A 25,187-nucleotide genomic window follows, 5' to 3' on the forward strand; every position below is an offset into this window, starting at 1 on the left:
CTCCGGTCGTGTCTCTCTCTCTCTCCGGTCGTGTCTCTCTCTCTCTCCGGTCGTGTCTCTCTCTCTCTCCGGTCGTGTCTCTCTCTCTCTCCGGTCGTGTCTCTCTCTCTCTCCGGTCGTATCTCTCTCTCTCTCCGGTCGTGTCTCTCTCTCTCTCCGGTCGTGTCTCTCTCTCTCTCCGGTCGTGTCTCTCTCTCTCTCCGGTCGTGTCTCTCTCTCTCTCCGGTCCTGTCTCTCTCTCTCTCCGGTCCTGTCTCTCTCTCCGGTCCTGTCTCTCTCTCTCTCCGGTCCTGTCTCTCTCTATCTCCGGTCCTGTTTCTTTCTCCGTTGTCCATTCTGCACTGTCTGCCTCTGTTTCCCGTCGTTAACTCTGGTTTTCTCTGTCTCTTTGGTCCTCTCTGTGCCACTTTTTCTGGTTCTAGTGTGTCTCTCCTTTTGCAATTGTGCACCTCGTGTCAGAGCCGAGAAGGAACCTGTTCTGTTTGTTTTTTTGTCACATGCTGTAAGCCACATTCACCATCAGTGGAGTTTTGGAAATATTTATTCAAAAAAAGGATAAAGATGACATTCATTTAAACCATTTGCATGTGTGTGACTAGAATTGAGATTTTCACTGTCATAGCTCTTAATCCTAGTGAGCTTCTGGAGCTGGCAACCTCTGTCTGTATGATTTCAAATGAAATGCTGAGTGCATTCATGCAGAGGATCTGCTGGCTGGTGATCAGAGGGCAGCACAGCCTTTCCTGAAGCCTGTGTGTGACAGCTCAGGATAAAGACTGTCTTTGATCTCATCTGATGCCTGAGACAAAGGAATTGAGTCAGTGCTGCACAATTAACTGATTTGCACGGAGCTTATTTATACAGATTTTCACTGAATTTCAAAGGGAAATTGATTGGAAACCTCAACCCTGAAAAAAAAGGCACAGAGAGTGAGTGGAAGCAGCTGCTTTTATGTTACATATAGATGCAAACTGATGGCTGCCAGTTCCCAACGAGGCCACACCAACTGCAAATAGAAGCTGGTGTTTAGCTAAAGCCAGTGGTTGGGAAGAGGATGGTATTGAGTCCACTTTCCAACAACACACTGACAACAATGGTCAGTGCAGCTTCAGGTACTAAGTGAATAGGAATGGGTGAACCAGAGTGACTGTTTGAGATTAAACCTCAACTGTAGGTCAAGGCGGCACACACAGAGATTAGAAATAAGCAGAATGAGTGCTGATGTCTTCACACAGTGATTGGTATCTGGAATGTCTTGAGGAAGATGATGGAGGGGAAAACCTGAATATTCAAGAGTCCAACTGTTGCTAAAGTGGGGGATTATAAATTTCAGTTTAGACTGATGGGTCAGAAGTCACTCTCGGCGATACTGATCTCCCATGACATTAATCACATTCACTACCTGTCGATGCAGCTTTCATCGAATCTTAAAACAAAAGCAACATGCATTTATATTGTGCCTGTAATGCGTCCAAAGATCAAAAGGTGCTTCACTAGAATTATCAAGCAAAACTTTAACACTAAGCAACACAAGGAGATATTTGGCCAAAACAAAACAGAATTACCTGGAAAAACTCAGCAGGTCTGGCAGCATCGGTGGAGAAGAAATCAGTTAACGTTAACTGATTTCTTCTCCACCGATGCTGCCAGACCTGCTGAGTTTTTCCAGGTAATTCTGTTTTTGTTTTGGATTTCCAGCATCCGCAGTAGCTTTTAGCTTTTTGTTTTTATCTCCGAGATATTTGGCCAGATGAGCGAAAGCTTGGTCTAAGATGTAAGTTTTTAGGAATGGCTTAGAGGAGGGTAGAGAAGCAGAGTGCTTAGGGAGGGAAATTCTAGAACTTTAGGGCCTTGTCAGCTGAAGGCATGGCCACCAATGGTGGAGCGATTTAAATTGGCAATACCCAAGATGCCAGAACAGGTGGAAGGCAGAGACCTTGGGAGCTGTGAGGTTGGAGGAGATTCTAGAGATAGGGAGGAGCAAAGCCAAGGAGGGATCTGAAAAGAAGAATGAAAATGTGAAGATTGATGTGTGGCTTAACCTGGAGCCATTTGTAGGTCATCGAGCACAGGGGAGAGATGGGTGACTAGAACTTGATGTGAGTTTGGACACAGGCAGCAGAGTTTTGAATGACCTCAAGTTTGCAGAGGGTAGAATGAGGAGGCCAGCCAGAGTGCATTAGGATAGCCAAGTTTAGAAGTATCAAAGGCATGAATGAAGATTTCAGCAACGGATAAGCTCAAGCAGTGGCAGAGTTGGGCAATGTTACTGAGGTAGATCGAGGCAGTCTTAGTGATAGTGTGGGTATGTGGTCAGAAGCTCACCTTGAGGTTAAATATGACACACAAGTTGTGAACAGTCTGGTTCAACCTCAGACAGATGCCAGTGAGAGGGATGGAGTCAGTGGCTACGGGCTGTAGCTTGTGATGGGAACAAAAGATAATGGCTTTGGGCATCCCGATATTTAGTTGGATGAAATTTCTGTTCATCCAGTACTGGATTTTGAAGCTTAAGAAGCTTAGTGGTCCGTTGTGCCTGTGCTGGCTCTTTGAAAAAGCCATCCAATTAATCCCCTCTCCTGCTTTTCCCCCAGAGCCCTGCAGATTTTCTTTTTTCAAGTATTTACCGAAATCCCTTTTGAAAGTTGTCTTGAATCTGCTTTCACCGCCCTTTTAGGCAGTGCATTCCAAGTCATCATAACTCACTACATAAAATAATAATGCAGATGGACAATAAATGTTGGCCTTGTCATTGCTACCCACATCTTGTGAATCAATAAATTATATTAAAAAATTTCTCTGCACCTTCCCCTCTCCACCTGTTGCTCTAATACTTTTTCCAATTGTCCTGCTTTATTTTTCTTTCACTCCCTTCTTCTGTTCCAAAGCTGCTAAGGTTTTGATCTTGATGGCATACAGTTCCAACCTCCCTAAACGGCTAATCTGGTGTGAGGCAGTGAGTGTTGGCAGGCTGATACATAGACCAGGAATTGAACCTGTGATCTACATCTCCTGGTGTGTCAGCCAATGATTTTAAGACTAGACCATGGAGCGTGAGTGTTCTGCTCTTTTTGTTTTTAACAAAATGTTTGGTAACCTTGTTTAGTAGCATTTATTTATGGTGTTGTAAAGTAGCATTCGTTAAGGGACAGCCATTGACTTTGATGCTACATTCTACATCGAGAGCAGAGCTCCTGAGGCAATTCTATTTGAGAACTCATCATAACAGAGCTGCACTCCAACTGATGGATGTGCGAGTGTGTTATAGGGTATGGGGCTCAGAGAAAGATTGTGTTTGTCTGGAAGCGTCTCAAGTGTATTAGAATGATTTTCTTAAGCACTTCAAAGCTGTCATCAAAGCCTGACTTCATTGCCTTCGTGTGAATTTACTTCCTGTGCACTGTGTTGGCATGACGATTAATGTTTGTGTAAATTCCTCTGTGGACTAATTTAGTACGATCATTAATCTGTTAACTGACTTAAAAGTATATTGTACAGAGGGAATTAGGGTTATCCTCTAAAAATATTTCCTAATTTTGAAAATTTTAATAAAAACCCATTTAGAAGCCCCATCTTTTCAAGCCTCCATCAGTATAGCTTCTCATTCCTAATGATATTCTAGTGAATCTTCACTGTCTCCTTTCCCATCCTATGGGCAGAATTTTACACTTGGCATGCAGGCGCGTGCCTGACACGCCCGAACGTAAAATGACGTGTGATATTTCGTTCGGTAGGGATGTGCCGGAGTCGGCTGTGCACCCACCGATAATTGAAAGGTCTATTAAGGCCATTATCAAGCTAATTAAAATCAAATTTACGCTGCCCATTCAACTGTACGGTTGGTGGGCAGACAAAAAGGCCAAGCGGCCTTTACATTTTCTAGGAAACCTCATCCACGAGCGGGATGAGGTTTCCTAAAGCAAATAAACATTAGCTTAAAAACTTCATTTTTGAATTAAAAACATGTCCCAGCTCATGTGACAGTCACATGAAGGGACATGTTTTTAAAAATTTTTACTATCTTTCTTTATTAATTTTTTTAACAAGCGCTTCAATCTCTCTGAGGCAGCTCTGTGCCTCAGGGTGATTGAAGCGCTCTTTCGCATGCATACGTAGACTGCATGCCAGGCCTGCTCTCCCTCCTCTACCCGCCCGCACAGGTAGCACTGAGCGCTGCCGTTCATGATCCACACAGGGTGGGCCTTAATTGGCCTGCCTGCGTAAAATTGCGGAGCAGAGCCCATCACGGGTGGCGGTCGGCTTCCCAACCGCCCCCGCCCGCTCTCGCTGAGCCCGCCCAATGAGGGAAAATTCTGGCCTGTATTGAGATGCCCAGAACTGCACACAATACTGCAGTCATGCTATTGTCCTTCTCTCTAGTGCGTCTGTGAATGTAGAGGGTTGGCATAGAAGTGAAGGATTCACCTTCTTGGGGCATTGGAGTACATTGTGGTCCAATGAGAGGCTAAACACAAGGGACAGACTTCAACTCAACCAAAACCATTGCAGAGAAATAGATAGAGAAGTAGGTAGATGGATTTAAACTAATGTGGAAGGGGTTCAGGGAAGGTCATGGTTTGGGATTAAAGAAGGAGAACAGGGTTAACAAAGCTGTTTGAATAGAAGTGGAGAGCTTTGCTGAAATAAAATGGAAAATACCTATAATAATATTCATTTGCAGGACTTTGGGAATGGGACTAATCCCAGGGAGTGGGACTAATTGGATAACTCTACCAAAGAGCCAGTACAGACAGGATGGGTCAAATGGCCCATTTCTGTGCTGCATCATTCTATTATTTTATCAGAGGAGAAAGGGAATAGAAAAAGCTTTGAGCAAGACAAGAGTTAAAAACCCAACAAACTGAAATAAGAAAACAAAATAATAAATATTAGCATTTCAAACAAATTGGAATCAGGATTAATTGGAATGAGGAGTACAAAAGCAAAATTGAAGAGTTGGAAACAGTAATAACTATGGAAGGATATGGCGTAGTGCTATACTGAGCTGTGCCTTCAGCAGCTGGGGCCTTAAGCTCTGGAATTCACACCCTAAACTTCTCCATCACTATATCTCTCACGGCTCCTTTAAGATGTTCCTTAAAACCTACCTTTTTGACCAAGCTTTTGGTCATTTGACCTAATATCTCCTTATATGTTGCATTTTGTTTGAGAACACTCCTGTGGAGCACCTTGGAACATTTTACATTAAAAGCACTATATAAATACAAGCTGTTGTTCATTTCCCAGAACCAAATGAATCAATGGTCCTTGTTGGACCAGAGGCATACTGCTATAAAAAGAATTTAAATATTTCATGGAGCCAGGCTGAGATTGGGAATTCAGTGTTTAGGATTTGTTTTGCTGTATTTATTTTATTATTCAGTAATCTTATTACTTTCTTGCAGACGTTATGGAAGGCTATCACATCTGAGATGGAATAAATTGAATCGCAAAGCCTTAAGTAAACTGGTGCTCAGACTGATGGAGCTTTATGACATTGACCCAGGTGTGTATGATACATACAAACATATGAATTAGGAGCAGGAGTAGGCCACTCGGCCTCTCGAGCCTGCTCTGCCATTCAGTAAGATCATGGCTGATCTGATTGTACCCTCAAACCCAGATTCCTGCCTACCCCCGATAACCTTTCAGCCCCTTGATAATTGAGATTCTATATAGCTCTGTCTTAAAAATATTCAAATGCTCTGCTTCCACTGCCTTTTGAGGAACAGAGTTCCAAAGACTCACTTCCCCCAAGAGAAAAAAAATTCTCCTCATCACTGTCTTAAATGAGTGACCTCTTATTTTTAAACAATGACCCCTAGTTCTAGATTTTTCCACAAGAGGAAACATCCTCTCCACATCCACCCTGACAAGACCCCTCAGGATCTTACATGTTTCAATTAAGTCACCTCTTACTCTTCTAAACCGCAGTGGATACAAGCCTAACCTGTCCAGCCTTTCCCCATAAGACAACCCGCCCATTCCTGGTATTAGTTTGGTAAACCATCTCTGAACTGCTTCCAATGCATTTACATCTTTCCTTAAATAGGGAGACCAATATTGTACACAATACTCCAGATGTGGTCTCACCAGTGCTCTGTACAACTGAAGCATAACCTCCCTACGGTTGTAATCAATTCCCCTCACAATACATGATAACATTCTATTAGCTTTCCTAATTACTTGCTGTACTTGCATTCTAGTCTTTTGTGATTCATGCACTAGGGCACCTAGATCCCTCTGAATCTCAGAGCTCTACAATCTCTCACCACTTAGATTATAAGCTTTTTTATTCTTCCTGCCAAAATGAACAATTTCACATTTGCCCACATGATACTCCATTTGTCAGATCTTTGCCCACTTACTTAACCCATCTATGTCGCTTTGTAGCCTCCTTATGTCCTTTTCGCAATTTACTTTCCTACCTATCTTTGTGTCGTCAGCAAATTTAGCCACCATTCCTTCGGTCCCTTCATACAAGTAATTTATATAAATTGTAAAAAGTTGAAGCCCCAGCACTGATCCCTGTGGCGCACCACTCGTCACATCCTGCCAGCCAGAAAAAGATCCATTAATGCCAACTCTCTGTTTCCTGTTAGCTAGCCAACCTTCTGTCCAGTATGTTACCCCCTACGCCATGAGCTTTTACTTTCCACAATAATCTTTGACGTGGCAATTTATCAAATGCCTTCTGGAAATCTAAATACAGTACATCCACCGGTTCCCCTTTATCCACAGCACATGTGATTCCTTCAAAGAACTTCAATAAATTGGTTAAACATGATTTCCCTTTCACAAAACCATGTTGTCTCTGCCTAATTGCCCTGAATTTTTCTAAGTGCCCTGTTTATAATATCTTTAATAATAGCTTCTAACATTTTCTCTATGACAGATGTTCAGCAGGAGCCTGGTCAGTGTTCTCACCACTCCATTCATTATAACAATAATTATTTCAGCCAATATGTGTTGTGCCACATGTTATATGTGCTTGTTGTATTTCCCCTCACATGGCTCCCATCATTGACTAATGTATCCACCAGCAATTCAACCATGTGTCATATAGTTCCAAATACTCTCATTATGTATAACTTTTGTTAATAATTATACTGCCTGGTTGGAATCTATGAAAATTACATACATTTTTTACATTACTGATAGGAACAGCACTGATGTATACTCTGTATATAGAATCCCCTGAATGACGAGCGGAGCTCCTTGTCTGACTCCTTCAATTAACCAGATATCCAACTTGCATATTGTTTCCTGATTCAATGCTACACCTTAATAATTTGTTTAAATAATGTGAGTTCTGTTGGGAAAGGGATCAGTTGACTCACAAGGAGTGCAATTGTTAATTGTTAGTTAACAAGCTAAGTACCCATCTGGTATGTATAAAAAGGGAAAACAGGTAAAAGAAGGATCCTGTTGAGTTTTATGCACCAAAATAAAACTCTGTTTGAAGAAGCCAGTCTTGGTCTTTATCTTTATTGTCAAGCAGGTATTGGTATTTTATCAGTGGCAGCAGAGGATGGCTCCTGCTTGTAAGTTAAAGGGTGGAAACTAAACTTTCTTCAGACAAAAGACTGTATTTGGAGTTAACTTTGAGAAGAGTGGTTTGGAGTAACTTTGGAAAATGGCTGAATCAAAATGTAGAGTTTCAGGGTACCTACTGATGTTTTCTGAGAGTGAGCCCTATGAGCAATGGAAGAACAAAGTAACTGTGTGGACACCGTCTGCGTCCTTGCTGAAGAAAGGAACAAGACATGGCCTTAGCACTTTCATTAATATACAAAAGCAAAATAAGATGCAAAGTATTTTCGGAGTTGGAGCCTGAGCATTTGAACATTAATGAAGGTTTGGAAATATTATTTGGTTTTATGGATAAGATCTACCAGAAGGATGACTTAAAGCGTGGTCAGATTTTGACAAATTTAGGAAGTTGGAAGCAGATTAGTTCAGTAGCAGATTATATAATGGAATTCAGTAGACTATATGCAAGATTGGGGAACCTCTAGACAGAATTTTTGAAATCAGTGCTGGCATTTAAGTTACTAGATTGTGCCAAAGTATTGAATATGGGCAGACTTCTAGTTTTGATCGGAGTTAAATTTACGGAAAGAGACACACTGCTAGAACTGATGTCAGAAGCTCTTTAAAAAAAAAAATTCCTTGGAAAATATTCCTTCCCGGCAGCGTCCATGACGCAAGTGGGTCATTTGGTGGTAAGACAGAAAATGGAGGATACAATGTTAACGGGATGGCGAGATCATCTCGAAACAGGACACAGGCGTCAGTACGGAAGGAGATTAGTAACTAGAAATAATGAGGTGATTAAAGAAGTGCTATTGGTGTCAGGGGATAGGAATTTAGAAGGCAAAAAGCTGATTGTGTTGAAATTGCATCGGTAGTTTGCCCACCCTTCTTCCCAAAGATTAAGAATTTTGCTAAGGGATGGAGAGTACGCTAATCTTATGCAGGAGATAAGCGATAGATGCAATATATGTAAGAAATACAGGAGGACACCGTCACAGCCAATAGTGAGTCTACCCTTAGGGATTTCAGTGAAGTTGTGGCTATAGATTTAAAGTTGTGGGACAAAGAAAAGAACATTTTTATTTCACATTTTGTAGATTTGGCCACAAGGTTTAGCCAGTCGCTAATCATACACAGTAACGAAAAGAAAATAATTGTGGATCAGGTAATGGAAAAGTGGATAGGGACCAGATTGGGACCACCAGCAAAATTCCTCACTGATAATGGGTGATGTTAGAAAAATGAAACTGATTGTGTTTAGTGATGCACCTTATGCAAACCTCTGTGATCAGTTTAAGTGTGGGAGGATTTATTTCTCATGAAAAAAGGTAAATGTTGCCCTTTGGCATGGGAAGCTAAAAAAGATAAGAGTTGTAAAAAGTACATTTGCAGTGGAGATTTGCCCTTGTTGAGGCGGTAGATATGGCATTCTTTATATCAAAGATGCTGGCAAAAATTTTAAATGGAAAAGAGTATTCAGGAATGTCTTATAGATGATAAATCACTTCAGGAAAATGTTCACTCTACAAAGTGTGTTAACAAAAGGAGATTGCAAATTTACATTGCAAGCATAAAACAGATGGTAGAGAGTAAGGAACATAAACAAAAAATGCTGGAAAAACTCAGCAGGTCTGACAGCATCTGTGGAGAGAAAGACAGAGTTAACGTTTCGAGTCCGTATGACTCTTCTTCAGAGCTAAAGGGAGGTAGAAATGTGATTAAATATATTCTGTTTAAGAGGGGTGGAATAGGTGAAGCTGGATAGAAGGCCAGCGATAGGTGGAGGCAAAGGAGAGATTGCGAAAGATTTCATAAACAAAAGGTCAACGGGTTGTTAATAGAGGTGGTACTGGCTAAAGGAGATGCTAATGGTGACCGCTATTAACAACCCCATGACCTTTTGTTTATGTAGTCTTTCACAATCTCTCCTTTGCCTCCACCTATCGCTGGCCTTCTATCCAGCTTCACCTGTCCCACCCCCCTTAAACAGAATATATTTCACCACATTTCTACCTCCCTTTAGCTTTACAGACTCGAAACATTAACTCAGTCTTTCTCTCCACAGATGCTGTCAGACCTGCTGAGTTTTGTTTCAGATTTCCAACATCCGCGGTATTTTGCTTTTATCCTAGAGAATGAGGAGATTGCCAAGATCAGATGGATTGATGGCAGCTACCAATTGTCCGACTGCTTCACGAAAAGAGGACCAAACTCCAAAATGTTATTGGCGATCCTCAAAGAGGGACATCTTTTCCTTTGAGTAGACAAAAATGAATATATTTTTTTCTTAGACAGTTCCATTCTTTTTTTTTAAGGGGGAATAAGGAGGATTTATTGAATGGAAAAGAAGATCCATCTTTATTATTTTTTTGATATATACTTGAGGGTTAATTTCATCTTAAGAAGAGGGGAATCTGTTGGGGAAGGAACAGTTGACTCACAAGGAGTTCAATTGGTAATTATTAGTTAACAAGCTAAGTACCCATTTGTTATGTATAAAAAGAGAAAACGTCCCGTACAACCATAGGTTGGTTTGGTTCACGGGCTCCCAAGACACCTGCATTTTTTTATGTAGGGTGTTATAGGCTGCACTCCCTGTTTAGTTTCTTAAAACCTTTTGCTCATTGCTCTTGTATTTTTTGCACTTCAGTCCCATGGTCGTGATCTTCAGGCACAGGCGGTGGGGAGAGAGGAGGACCTCCTTGTGAACCTGCTCCTGGGCCTGGCCAAGTTGGCCATCAAACAGGTCCAGGCAGTGGGCGCCTGAGGGAGGTCGTCCGGCCTGACTGTCTGCCCCTCTTCTGCGGCTGTGTTCGTGGCCGGGTGCCCTTGGAAAGGGAGCACATGGTATCTGCCAACGTGATCGCGGCCTTCCATGCCCGATGGGCACCTCGGGAATGGGGTACTTTATTGACCCGCTTAATCACATTTTGATTTGAGTTTTGTAAGTTTCTCTTAAGGTTTGCCTTTGCAATATCCCTTTAAGGGACTGCTTCTTAATTTGCTCCTCATTTTTACTAATTTTAGTTTAACTGGTTTAATTAAAAGAGTAAAAAGGGAAAACAGATGAGACAAGGATCCTGTTGAGTTTTATGCACCAAAATAAAACTCTGTTTGAAGAAGCCAGTCTTGGTCTTTATCTTATTGTCAAGCAGGTTTTGGGACTTTATCAAGTTCAACAAGGAAATGCTGTCCAGGAAAGCAGGATGTTTGGCATAGGGACACATTTCTGTTCTTTTCTTGATTGCTGATCCACTGATGCACTGCTTGTAGAATGCATTAACTTAATTAACCTCTATGCATCATAGAAAGTAGTAAGAAAGAGAGAAACCTTCATTTCTACAAAATCTTTCACCGCCTCAGCTTGCCCCAAAGTGCTTTACAACCAATTTAGCGCTTTGAAGTTTAATCGTTATTAGAATGTAGTTTGGTCTGATTGCAAGTTAATAGTTAGGAGTGTGGTACCATTCATGGCTGCACCATACTTTGGAAATGAACTTCCCCTGTTGTCTATATGGTGATGGTATGTGTTTCAATCTGCAGCTGCTGTTTGTCATTTCAAATACAGATAGATGGCAGTGTGTCCTCTCTGAAGGTGTTGAACTGTAATCTAAGACACTGTCAGTCCCCACTGTGTGAGCTCAGGGTGAGTGCTGCCAGCTTATTTAACTGTTTCTCAAATCTCAATCACACCAGCTTCTGACGGGTGATGATGGGAACAAGAACTGCGGTTGGTCCTGAGGGTACTGAATCCAGTTATAAAGTCCCACTATGACTTGGTTGCGATCAGCAAACTCAGCACAGACCAGGAATCAAATCTGGGAGAAGATTTTCATTTTGTCGTCTGGAATACAATGTACTCACTTTTCCATTGATTCAGATGTTGTACTTCCCTGGAAAGTGTCAGGAGGAGGGCCGGATTGAGAACACCCTGGGCTATGTTTTTATTTAAGAACTCCAGGTGCTGGTGAAATGTGTTGTACATTTCCACAGCTGAACCTTACCCTGCAGGGATGTCTCTGACTGCATTCCAGAAAGTTTGTGTTGCAAGTACATATGCCACGGGCAGGCAGTTAGACCCATCGGATACACTCAGAATGTTTCCCACATTGACAGCTCCTCATGGTTTAAGTAAACACACCATCCAGTTTTCTCATCAATTTTGCTACGTCTGTTCACTTGGATTAAAATGTGACAGCACATTTGTAGAAAATGCAAATAATTTAGAGGAGGAATTTCTGGTGAGTGGGAATGTCTGTTATAAAAACAATCCAAGGTGCACAGTGGGGCTCTCCATTCTATACACAAAGGCGGGGCTGCTACTTTTAATCAGGGTCCCTGTAATTGGGAGAAGGCCATTTTTAAATCACAAAATAAAGCCTCATAGATGTCTTGGTGGGAAATTGCTCTATTGGGCTTCTTATTGAACTATAAAATCATAAGAATTAGGATCAGGAGTAGGCCATCAAGCCTGCTCCGCCATTCAATATGATCATAGCTGTTTTGATTGTGACCTTAACCCCACTTTCCTGCCTGCCCCCCATAACCCTTGACTCCCTTGTAAATCAAAAATCTGTCCAACTCAGCCTTGAAAATATTTAGTGACCGAGCTTCCACTGCTCTCTATGGGAGAGAATTCTAAAGACTAATGACCCTCTGAGAGAGACACACCCTGCCACAATCACGTTGGACTGTTATGCATTTGGGTGCTACTATTTACCTTTGCGTTCCTGGGCTACAGAAGGTTAAATAGACTTTGTACTGGTGGTCCTGATCACAATCCATTGGCCCTGATGGAAAGCAGATGTGCACTGATGGGGCTATTAAGCCACTTAGTTATTGAATCTTCTGTGAAATGTGATTATTTGATCATGCAATGAAGGATGACCATTCAGGTGAGATTGTGAGCAGTGACTATTGCCCGTGGATCATTCCCCAGCCCAGGATCGCCAGATCCCCGCTCTAGAGCAGCAAATTGGAGAGGAGGGAAATCCAAGTTTTACAGACTGAGTATTAACATTGTCCCAAGTGATGAAAGGCATTTTTGAGTAAGTTGCCTGTGACAATCCTTGCAGTGGGTTGCTGAATATACTTTCTTTACATACTAACCAATGTCCTGTGGCATTGCACAGTCGACTGAGTGCAGTGCTTGTCAAGGTGCTTTGGGGGCAGGTTAGGAATTGGAACAGTGAACACAGACATCAGACCCAATGTTAGCCTCACATTCAGACTGTTTTTGTATTGCCATTCTAAATTCTTGTAACTGCATTTAAACCTGTCAGGTTGTAGTTGCAATCTGTGACCAGTGGGGACACATTCCCCTCACAGTAATTGAACCAGGCTACATGGATGTGGGCCAGTTAGTGGAAGTGTGACAGAATGAATCCTGATAAGTATAATCCTTCAGGGTAAAGTGAATACTCTGGGATCAGATCCTGCTTTGGCTTATCCATTTTATACATGCAAATAAAATTTGTGGATGGATTAACAAACCATTTGAGACCCAGAAGGGAATCGATATATTGAATCCAGATGGATTACCATGAGACTTAGTATCTCTGGTATCCAGAGGGAAAGAACACAGACTGATGAGATCAAGCCACTTCACAAAGATTTTTTAAATTCATTCACGGAATGTGGGCTAGGTAGGCTAGTATTTATTGCCCATCCCTAATTGCCCTTGAGAAGGTGGTGGTGAGCTGCCTTATTGAACCGCTGCAGTCCCTGTGGTGTAGGTACACCCACAGTGCTGTTAGGGAAGGAGTTCCAGGATTTTTGTGATAATTGAGTGCATGCTATAATTATATCAGAGCAGCTGATACTATTTAGGGAAAAGTTAGGGCACAGAAAAAAAGAACCAGTTCCCACCTGTGTGGGAAAAGTAGTCTGGACATGCATTATACTGGGTTTTGTCTAAGACTTCTCCAGTTTCTGCCTTTGCCAGACAGATGTTCACCGTATTTACACTTTTTATCTGAGCCTTTCCATGCTTCATGTTCCCATATTTCTGACAGTGATTTATCACCTTTATTGCATAAGATATAGCTGATCACCATCCACTGGCCCTGCCAAAATGTTTGTGTTGATTGAAAACGGGTTGAAATATGGACTCTGCAGCAAAGCCCCTCAGGTGTATAGCCGTTGAGACTCCTTGCCTGGGCACATGTATGGGGAATGTCCAGATGATGGACAGTGGCTGGTGTTGTGGAATTATATCCCAGCAAAAACCAAGAGTTGCAAAATGGAAAAGAGGGAAGAGCAGGGAAATTTTGAGTAAATTGCTGAAAGGATCTTGTATTTTTGCTGTCTGCAGTGCTCTGCCCAAATGTTGTGAACCAGCGCTACCTGGCTTCCATCAAATACCTCTTGTATAAACGTTTTCTGGAGGTAAGTCCCATTCATTCTTGTGCCGATTATGGGTTGGTGGAAGGGTGGGGATCAAGTGTTTGGCTTGTCCAGGATGTCAGTTTGCACTCTGCTCTGAGCTTGGTGATCTGAAATAGCAACCCCATCAATCAGCTCCCACTTGGACTGCTAATACTCACTGGTGTAGCTCCCCTGATATTCCAGTCTGTAACAGATAAAATTATTAAAGACTTTTACCCTCTCTACCCTCTGTCTTTACCTCTTTATCCTCTTACCCTCAGTCTAACCCGCTCTTCTACCCTTGGTCTAACCCTCTGTACCCTCGGTCTAAGCTTCTCTACCTCTGGTTGAATCCTATGCACTCTTTCTTTCCCCCTTTTATCCTGTTTTTCCTTTCAAATTACACTTCAATATTCCTCCACCTCTGCTCAAAACTGACTACTAACCAGGTGCAGTTACATACTAAACTGGCTCTTTTTTGTGAGTCTACACATTCTCAGGAGAATTTTTTTGACTGTGTTGGACATCACATGCTGCCTTTTCCTAGTGTAGACTTTTCCATCAGGAGCAGGAACACTGATTGATTTTACTCCTTATCCAATTGTAAAATGCCAAAGCCATGTTGCATTAGAATTGAAACATTAACCCTGTTTCTCTCTCCACCGATGCTGCCAAACCTGCTGAGTTTTTATAGAACTTCCTGTTTTTATTTCAGATTTCCACCATCCACAGTGTTTTGTTTTTATTATAATAAAGACCCAACTGCCAATTTGTAGATTCTAGAGTCTGGCAACGCAATCCTGACAGTTTGTTCACATTGGCTAAATTACATACCAGATGCTCCCTTTGCGCCGAGTGAGTGATCACTTTGCCCCCAGATCATTGGGAGATCTTGCAGTGGAAGTTGATCACTGACTATAGTGACAGTTGGTTGGTACCGAGACTAACGATGGGCTGGGTGTGAGCTCAGAAGGGCGGTATGGGGGGAGGCCAGAGGGTCATGTGTTGCCTTCTCTAACACCATGTTCTTCATCCTCGCAGAAGAGTATGAGCGAAGAGAACTGGTCGGAACACACTGAGGTTAGTTTTCCTGTCTTCAACGAGTTTCACACTTGTACAGTCACATCTTGTACAGTTTATGGGGGGGGGGGGGGGGGGGAGGGGGTGAGATGGGTTGAAATTTGCAGATGCCATGAAACCTGGAAGTGCAGTAAACAGTGAGGAAGATAGTAATACACCTCAAGGACACAAACAGGTTGAAATGGGTGGACACTTGACAGATGAAATTCAGTACAGCAAAGTGAATGAGCAGAGACACATACATGTGAAATGGTTCAGTTTTAAAGAGAGATCTAGAGGTGTTTGTGCATAAATCTTTGAAGGTGGTAGAAAATGCTGGAAATATTCAGCAGGCAAAGCAGCACTTGTGGAGGAAGATAGAGTTAACCTGTTGGATGAAAGGTTATTGACCTGAAACATTAACTCTTATTCTGTCTCCACTGATGCTACCTGACCTGAGTATTGCCAGCATTTTCTGTTTCAGATTTCCAGCATTTGCAGTATTTTGAAGGTAGAAAGACAGGTTAACAAAGTGGTTAATAAGGCATATGAGTTATTGGGCTTTAGAAATAGAGGCATAGAGTAAAAAGGCAGGAATATTCTAAACCTATACAAAGTTCAGTCCCAGCTGGAATATTGTCTCCAATTTTGGGTGCTGCTCCTAAAAAAAAAAATGAAGGCTCTGGAGAGTGTAGAGAAAAGCTTTGAGAATGGTAACAAGGATATTTACATGGATAGACTGGAGATGCAGTGGTTGTTCTCCTTAGAGCAGAGAAGGTAAGAGGAAATTTTATGGAGGTGTTTAAAATCATGAACAGAGAGTAAATAAAGCGAGACTGTTTCTAGTGGCTTAAAGATTGATAATGAGAGGGCACAGATTTAAGGTAATTGTCTCTGGTTTATTTGCCAATGTGAGAAAGAATGTTTTTTATGCAGTGCGTGTTTAGGATTTGGAATACACTGGAATATAATAATGTGATGGATAAAGATTCATTGATAGCATTAAATGGAGAATTTGATAAATACTTGAAGGAGAAAACTTTGCAGCGTTGAGGAGAGAGTGGGTTGCTCTTGGAAAGAGCTAGGACAGTCTTGATGGGCTGAATGGGCTGCCTTTTGGAGCTGAAATATTCAATGATTCTATTAAATAAATAGCTCTAGGTATATATTGAAATATTTTCTGTCTGACTCAGAGTTACACTAAGACTACATACTCTCTACTTTTACAGCATTGTGTGAATGTCTGTTCTTTATGTTCCTCTGGTGGCATTGCAGGAGGTATAGGCTTTTTTTAGAACAACTTGAATCAATTCTCTTCCTTTAAAAAGCCACATGTTAGATACATGCCCAAGATTTGAAGTGATTTGTGCAGGGCTCCCAGTTAACAAGTTCCAGCTCTGCTGCCTTGCTGTGGACTTCACTTTATGTAACTGTTTGTCTTTCAGGCTGTAGTGGGAGAGAACCCGCAGCTGCAGGCGCAATTTGTGAGCTTGCTGGCGAGGTACACAGATGTGGACACAGTCGCTGCCTGGGCCCTGAGGCTCAGTGTGCCCCAGGAAATATTGTCCCATCACGTTGCTGAAAGATTAAAGGAGCTGGAGAAAGTCAAATTGTAAGCTTCATCACAATAGATAAATATTTAAATATACATGTAAACTTACAGCTGGTTTGCAAGTTGTTTCTCATATTTTCTTTGTTTCACAGTACTCTCCACATGCCGCAATTTTTGCCCTGCCTGTCACAATTTTGGCCCAGCACGTAACAGCTAGCAATGTTTTTGTGATTTGCCATTATTTGCCTTGGAAACTTCCCAGACACTGGCCTGCTCCCTTGCTTGTCAGCTCTGGGTCCTGTTCCTAACCGACCTCTGTCCTAAACCCACCCGTTCCTACTCATTCCCACTCAGTAATGTGTCCCACAGCTGAATGTTCCGTGAGCAGATCAGACACCAAACACTTTACAAAGGCATGAGGCCTGAGTGAGAGGGACAGAAGGGAGTAAAGAAACAGTGAAGGGATGTAAATGGATGCGGTTGATGATGAGCTTCAGGGTCTACAGCTTACAGGGATTTGTTAATAAATAAATTTGCTGTTTATAAAGGCATTACTGTCTTTATTCAATGCCACGGCCCCCCCCGCCCTCCTTCCTTTCCTGTCTCTCCTAAACACCTTGTATCCAGGAACATTTAACGCCCAGCCCTGCCCTTCTTTCAGCCAGGGCTCCTCTGTTATAACAATAATATCATAATTCCATTTGTCAACCAGTGCCTGTAGTTCACCAATCTTATTAATATATATGCACAATAACCCTGATTTAGGCTTTTTTACTTTTCCCCTTACTCTGAATGTAGTTGTTGTCGGGAACAGTGTAGTTGGGGGTTGGATAGTGTTCTTTGCAGTGGAGAGCACAAGTCCTAAAGGCTGTGTTGCCTGCCTGGTGCCAGGGTTAAGAGCATCTCCTCAGGGCTGGAGAGGAACTTGCAGTGGGAGGGGAAGGATCGAGTTGTCGTGGTCCACATGGATACCAATGACATAGGTAGGGCTAAGAAGGAGGTTCTGCTGAGGAAGTATGAGCAGCTAGGGACTACATTTAAAAAAAAATCACAAAGGTAATAATCTCTAGATTGCTACCTGACCCATGAGCAAATTGACATAGGGTAAAAAAAATCAGAGTTAAATGCATGCCTTAAAAGATTAGCCTGGGTGAAGAGTTCATGGAGCGCAGGCATCTGGGGAAAGTGAGAGCTGTACTGTTAGGATGGTCTTCACCTGAACTGTGTTGGGACCAGTGTCCTGGCTAGTCATGTAACTAGGACTGTAGAGAGGACCTTAAACAAATAGTGATGTGGAAGGCTCTTGTGAAGGGAGATTTGGAAAGTTAAAGAGAAAAAACAAGGCAATAGTAGATAGTAGAGATCCGGATAATGGTAACTAGACTGTAACGGGAAGGGTCAGAGCATGAGTGCACAGCAAATATAGTCAGAGTAGGGAAATATGGTTTTAAATCAACAGAGTGGGGAAGAGAGTTTAGGCAAAGGGAGATTTAGAAATTCAATGCTAAAAATTGAGGCAATAGAAATGTTTATCCATGTAGGTAATGACAAGCTGAGTGGGACAGGAAGGGACAGAGTTTAACGGTGATAGTGCTTCAGGTTAGAAGTGACGACTGGTTAAAAAAAAAGCTAATGGGATCCAGAGGAATGTAGCAAGCTGGATACAAAATTGGCTCAGTAGCAGGAAGCAAAGGGTAATTGTTGATGGATGTTTTTGTGACTGGAAGGCTGTTTCCAGTGGAGTTCCACAGGGCTCAGTACAGAGTCCCCTGCTCTTTGTGGTATATATTAATGATTTGGATGTAAACGTAGGGGGAATGATCAAGAAGTTTGCAGATGACACAAAAATTGGCCGTGTGATAGATAGCGAGGAGGTTAGCTGTAGGCTGCAGGACGATATCAATGCACTGTCGGGAGGGCAGAAAAGTGGCAGATGGAATTCAACCCAAAGAAATGTGAGGCAATATATTTGGGGAGGTCAAACGAGGTGAAGGAATACACAATAATTGGGAGGATACTAAGAGATGTAGAGGAAGTGAGGGACATTGAAGTGGACGTCCACAGATCCCTGAAGGTGGCAGAACAGGTTGAAAAGGTGATTAAGAAGGCATATGGAATTCTTTCATCTATTAGCCGAGGCATTGAATATAAGAGCAGAGAGGTTATGCTGGAACTATATAAAACACTAGTTAGGCCACAACTTAAGTACTGTGTGTAGTTCTGGTCACCTCATTACATAAAGGATGTAATTACATCAGAGAGGGTACAGAGGAGATTTACAAGGATGTTGCCAGGACTGGAAAATTGCAGCTATGAGGAAAGATTGGATAGGCTGGGGTTGTTCTCCTTGGAACAGAGGAGGCTGGGGGAAGATTTGATTGAGATGTACAAGATTGTGAAGGGCCTGGATAGTGGATGGAATGGGCCTATTTACTTTAGCAGAGAGGTCAGTGATAAGGAGGAATAGATTTAAAGTGATTGACAGAAAGATTAGAGGGGAGATGTGGAAAAACCCCCAGAGGGTTGTGGGGGTCTAGAACTCACTGCCTGAAAGGGTAGTTGAGGCAGAAACCCTCAACTCATTTAAAAGGTGCCTGGATACGGACCTCAAGTGCCGTAACCTGCAGGGCTACGGATAAAATGCTAAAAAGTGGGATGAGGCTGGGTGGCTCATTTTTCAGCCGACGCAGACGTGATAGGCCAAGTGGCTTCCTTCTGCCCTGTAAACTTACTACGATTCAAAGAGTAAGGTTCATGCTGGGATTGGTAGTAAAACAATAAAATTGAAATCACTTTATCTGAATGCGGGGAGCATCCACAATAAGATGGATGAACTATTGGCACAGAGAGAGATAAATGGTTTAGATTGAATCACCATTACAGAGACATGGTTACAAGGTAACCAAGGTTGGGAAATAACAATATTTTGAAAAGACAGGCAGAATGGAAGAGGAGGATGGCTAGTCCTGATATTAAAGTTTGACATAAGGCCATTAGTGAGAAAGGATCTTGGCACAGAAAATCATGAAATAGAATTAGTATGGTTAGAGATTAGAACTAGCAAGGGTCAGAAAACACGGAGTGGTTTATAGCCTCCTAACAGTACTTATACTGTTGGGGAAAGCATTAAATAAAATATTATTGGAGCTTATAACAAAGGCAATGCAATAGTTGTGTGGGACTTTAGTCTTCTTATAGACTGGACCGATCAAATTAGATAAGGCAGGCTGGAAGATGAATTTGTAGAATGCTTTCATGCCAGTTTCCTGGAGCAATATATTGTGGAAACAACTAGGGATAAAGCTATTTTACATTTAGTATTATGCAATGAGGCAGGGTTAATTAGTAATGTCATAGTAAAAGAGCCACTGGGAAATAGTGATCATAATACAATTGAATTCTGCATTGGAATTTGCCATTGTCAAACTTATCACAAACAGGAATCTGAAGCTTGAACAAAACCAATTACATAGATATGAGGTGGGGAGCTGGCTATGGTTGATTGGGAAACAGGTTATAAGGTATGGCAGTAAAGAAACAGTGGGAAACATTTTTTAAAAATCAATTCAAAATGTTCAAGAAAAATGTTTCATTGCAAAACAAAAATTAGTAAGAAAGATCGACCCATGACTTAGTAAGGAGGTCAAGGATGTTATTTGATGAGAAGCTTATAAAGTTGCAAGGAATAATAGTATGTCTGAGGATTGGGAATGTTTTAGAAAACAGCAAACGGACACTAAAAAGTTGATTAAAAAGGAAAGATAATAGAATGGGAGTAAGCTAGCCAGGAGTATAAAAACAGATTGTAAGAGCTTTTACAAATATATAAAAATTAAGAGAGCAGCTAAAGTTGGTCCCTTAGAAACAGAGAGAGGAGAAATTATCATGGGGAGTGAGGAAAATAGAGTCACTGAACAAATATTTTGTGTCTGTCTTCACAGTAGAAGACACAAGTTATGCAGGAGGGTAATAAGGGGCTAATAAGAGAAAATTAAGGTAATATCACTGAAAAGAGACATGCTGTTGAAGCTTTTTGTCTTGAACTCCTTACGACAGATTTGCAAGATTACCAAATCTCAAGGGGAACAACAATTTATATTGCATGAAAAGAGGGTGCCTAATTGGTTGGCAAGTAGACTCTGGTAGCGGCGTTGTCATGGAGAATGCACTAGGGAACAATTAACTGCCCAGCTTTAAGATTAAATCAGGAAGTTCAACTCTGGTCAAGGCATTGCCAAAGGGAATGGACCAGGGAATGGCTGTCACCCAAGCTTTTGCTTAGTTGAGAGAGGCACATGGTCAGTTTGCACAAGACAAAGCCCTGTGTATGAATATATGTAGCTTCTAACGCACGTAAGTGAGCCACACTGCGGGCCTGACTGAATCTTAAATTGGCTGCCAGTGTAATTCTTAGCACAATCAGGATTGTTTAGCATGTGTTGTCAAATAGGGGAATCGCATCTAATGTTAGACGTTATGTTCTGAGTTTTGCAAGCACAGCCTCATTGAGAACGGTCAGTACTTTGCCAGTTGCGAACAGTTGAAGGGCTCTTTGGTATGATCTGCCAGCCGTTAGGATGTATGACCTACATATCTGGCATCATACGGGCTCTGAAATTCATATACAGGTACCAAACCGGTATCTGGGATGCTCGGGACCTGATGTGTTCTGGATTCGGGGATTTTACAGATTTTGCGTCATGCACGATGCACTTATAAAACATTTTTGAAAAATGAGAGACTAAAAAGGCTTTTATTCATTTTTACTGTTTTATTATTTTTTATTTTATTATTTCACATCTCGACCGAAGAAGAGTCAGCTGTTGCACAGGAACGGACTGTGGAAGTTGAAGGTTCAGGCCCTGTTGTGCCTCTTTTAGACATGTCCTGCAGCTTAAGTTGTTTCAAACATGTGAGCCTTCCTTTCAGAAACACCTCTTGGACTCTTCTGCTCCATCCCGCGAATCAATTCCCCCCTAATGTTTATGCACATGACAATGGATACTTTTCCCCCCATTTATCCAACACACTATTTTCATCTTCATCATTATCACTCTCATTCTCTTTATTCTTCCTCTTCTTATTCATGACCATGTCGCATATTTCACTGAGCTGGAGATGAACCGGAGCACCATTTTCAATATTCAGACAATCCTCGATAGCTTCTTCATCCAATAACTTGGCTCCAGCGCATGGCAAGCCTTTCACATATGCCAATAAATCTGCAACAACAACTCCTTCCTCAGACACATGGAAGCCACTAAAATCAGGCTCATTTGCACCATCACCATTTAGGAACACGATAACTGATTACACATTGTGCCATCCATTTATCAAATTATCTTGGGTAGATTGGCCCAGGCCTTCGCAGCGCTCCAGAGTACTTCTTTCACATTGAATTCTTTTTGGAATTCATTAAATCCCAAGCCTCTATTGCACGCAGTGAGCATTTTATGCATGAATTCAGCCTTAACCTGGTCTTGAATGCCCACAGAATGCCTTGATCCATGGGCTGGATGAGGGATATGCAGTTTGGGGGGCAAATCAATTCAGAAAACATTGTCCCTGATGAGGAGTTCTGCTTTGGGGGCATGCAAAACAATTATCAAGGAGTAACATAATTCTGCATCCCTCTGGAAGACCCACACACCAACAATAAGCCCTGGCCTTGGGGACAAATGGTTATTGTACCAATCAAGAAAAATTGGTCGAGTCATCCATGCAAGCTTATTGGCCTCATAAACAGCTGGAACAACCCTGATCCCCTTGAAAGACCTAGGATTCTGACTTTTACCAATGACAGGCAATTTACACCTGTAGGTACCTGTTGCATTTGAACATCTGAGTACAGTAAGCTGTTACTTAGAATCTTTGAATCCCATTGGTGCTGTCTCATCTGCAGTTATGTAGGTTTTCCTGGGAACATACCTCCAATGTAATGAAATCTCATCAGCATTGTACACCTCTTCTGGCGGCAGACCTTCTGATATTATCGTGCAAAATTCATCCAAGTATGTCTCAGCAGCTTCATGGTCAGCTGAAGCTTTTTCACCACATACTTTAGCAGACATACACCATGGTATTTTTTAAGTTTGTTACACCATCCTGAGGAGTATTTGGACTGTATTGTTAGGCCTAGCTCTTCATGGAACACTTTCGCTTGGGCTATAATAATGAAGCAATCCAATGAATATTTCTCACTCCGATGCTGCCTGATCCACTCGAGGAACACTGTTTACGTGGACAATCTTTGACCGATGGAGTGTTTTCCTATTATCTATTAATTTGGGCACGTCACTATTTAAGTAACTTCTGTTGTTTCTTCAAATCATTGTTGATGTACCAACACCATACTCTTCATTAATCATTTCACTGAGTTGCCCTCTCTAGACACATAAGAAACTCCACTTTCTGCTTAATACTCAGTGACAAATGTTTCCTTTTGGCATTCCTGCTAGCCACAGGACTGCCTGCTGGCTTCTTCAACATGATGATGCAGTAAAGACTTAAATTACAGAGAGACACTTGTTCAAACTGTGTGGCACCACCAAATAAAGCAGGAGCTTGAAGTATACTGTGCGCCATTTTCAAATTGCTACTCATGGCGCCATCGCCAGGCATAGCTGGTTTTTGGGTTCTGGTTCTTGAGATGATGGATAAGGGGTTCTATACCTGCACCACATTACTCATTCATGTGGTAGGTTTTGGTTTCACAGCAACATCCTGTTAGTGGAGAAAACACTCGTGCTACTACCACATAGTCGTAGCATGAAACCTGCTGCACAGATTTTTGAGTGAGTTCCTACGACATGAGAAGAACTCTAACACCTTGTGTTCAAAACTTTATCCTTATTGCTATTTTTAAAAATGGACTTTTTGCTGAACCAAAAAGATGACAAGTTGCCTGACCGCAGGGTTGGCCCTTCGTCTGAGAACCACCACCAGGAATTTCAAGAACAAAATAATTCTTTGCTCAGCTTCTGAAATCTTGCACTTCATTGTACAGACCCCTTATAATCGCAAAAGGCCAGGAGACTTGCACATCAGAACTCGTTATGTCTACAGAGCTGCTAACCGATTCATATCACACTTGGGACTTACCAGGCCCGGCTGAAAAGGGATGTCATTTGCGTCTGATAAGCTCACCTTGCTGGTGGAGTCAGTGGGTCTGCCTAGACAATGGCTTCCCAAACACTGGACCCTCAACATAGATGATAACTCCACCACTAATAACTGGGACATTATCAACCTTGAAATAAAGTCAATTTCAGATGCTGGAGAAAGATCGCTTTTGAAATCATGGTAGAGAAGGAAGGTCACATGACTGAAGTGACCATTTTGAAATCCCTTATATGCCTTTGGGAACTGGGAACTAAGAACTAGTCAGTCTGCTGTTTTAACATCCAATTAGTGAGCCACCAAGAAGCAGCCCCCTCCCCCCCCCCCCCACCCACACCCCCCACCGGCACTACAACAGCCTGTACCTTGAAACCTGTCTCTGCTGGAATATTTCGTACCATTGCCTACATAACTGACCCAGTTGCTGTGTACCTACTTCATCTTGCAGTCAGCACCAACTGAAAAGTGAATACTATAACTTTGGTGTTAAGCCAGTTGAACTCAAGTGCCTACTTGAAAGAATTCCTCATTGAATTCTGACTTTGGACTCTGGAAATTATGTGAACTAATATTCATTTCAGCGATTTTTGTAACTTTAAAACTCCTTTTCTCTATCCCCTTTTTGCTGTGTGCGTGTGTTTATAGTGGAATGTTATGAACACTCCTCCTGGTTTTGACCGTAGAAAATAAACTAAACTTCTTGACTTACTCTTAACTCGAGTTTACTGCAGATTATTAGTAAATTCGATCAGAAAAATGAAAGGATTGGGTAAACATGCCGCAGCCTATTTTTAAAATCTAATTTAAAACACCTTCTGCTTTACGGATAGGTAGGTGTTAAGAGGAAATCAGTGCAGTTTGTCTGTCTCTCTCCTGTCCGTAACATGACACACTGTTCCTTTCCAGGGTAATCTGAGGTAGACTGAGCACTTTTCAGGTCCAAAAGTGGCGCCTTTGGCCCATTCATGAGTTTGTGTGATATACAATGAGCAGTGATCTGATTGGGGTTGCTATTATCACGCAGGATAGCTTTGATGTGCCCTAGTTCAGCATCAAGCTTGCACGGTGAGCAAATGGCACAGTTCATTGTGTCTTGAGCGGCCCATACATATGTGGACACAGAAAAGTGATGTCCCTTTGCACCCTATCTTATCTAGGACTAGTTCTGTACAACATGAATTGGCCAAATGGTTCAGTGAATTGCTACAACCAGTTCTGAGCAAGTTTTCCACATAACACGATGAAGGATTCCTTCACAAAATCACAGAATCGTTACAGTGCAGAAGGAGGCCATTCAGCCCATCAAGTCTGCACTGGCTTGCTTAAAGAGCATCCTGCCTAATCCCACTTCCCTGCCTTATCCCCTTAGCCTTGCACATTCTCACTTTTCAGATATCAATCCAATTCCCTTTTGAATAACCTCGATTGAACTTGCCTCCACCACCCTTTCAGGAAGTTTGTTCCAGATTCTAAGCACCCTCTGGGTGAAAAAGAACATAAGAAATAGGAACAGGAGTAGACCATTTGGCCCCTCGAGCCTGCTCCGTCATTCAGT

The 25,187-nt window shown here is 42.0% G+C and overlaps 1 protein-coding gene across 10 annotated transcripts in view; it reads left to right on the forward strand.

Moving 5' to 3' along the window:
- exd3 (exonuclease 3'-5' domain containing 3) overlaps positions 1-25,187 on the forward strand; it is a 567,474-nt gene that overhangs the window by 185,149 nt on the left and 357,138 nt on the right. For all 10 annotated transcript variants that reach the window (XM_078550476.1, XM_078550481.1, XM_078550475.1 and 7 more), the window contains 4 exons: positions 5,406-5,506; positions 13,850-13,923; positions 14,944-14,982; positions 16,407-16,573. In XM_078550476.1, coding sequence (XP_078406602.1) covers positions 5,406-5,506; positions 13,850-13,923; positions 14,944-14,982; positions 16,407-16,573 — 381 coding nt within the window. The remainder of the gene's footprint in view (positions 1-5,405; positions 5,507-13,849; positions 13,924-14,943; positions 14,983-16,406; positions 16,574-25,187) is intronic.

This window comes from Cetorhinus maximus, chromosome 10 (assembly GCF_964194155.1).
Source record: "Cetorhinus maximus chromosome 10, sCetMax3.hap1.1, whole genome shotgun sequence".
Taxonomy (NCBI): domain Eukaryota; kingdom Metazoa; phylum Chordata; class Chondrichthyes; order Lamniformes; family Cetorhinidae; genus Cetorhinus; species Cetorhinus maximus.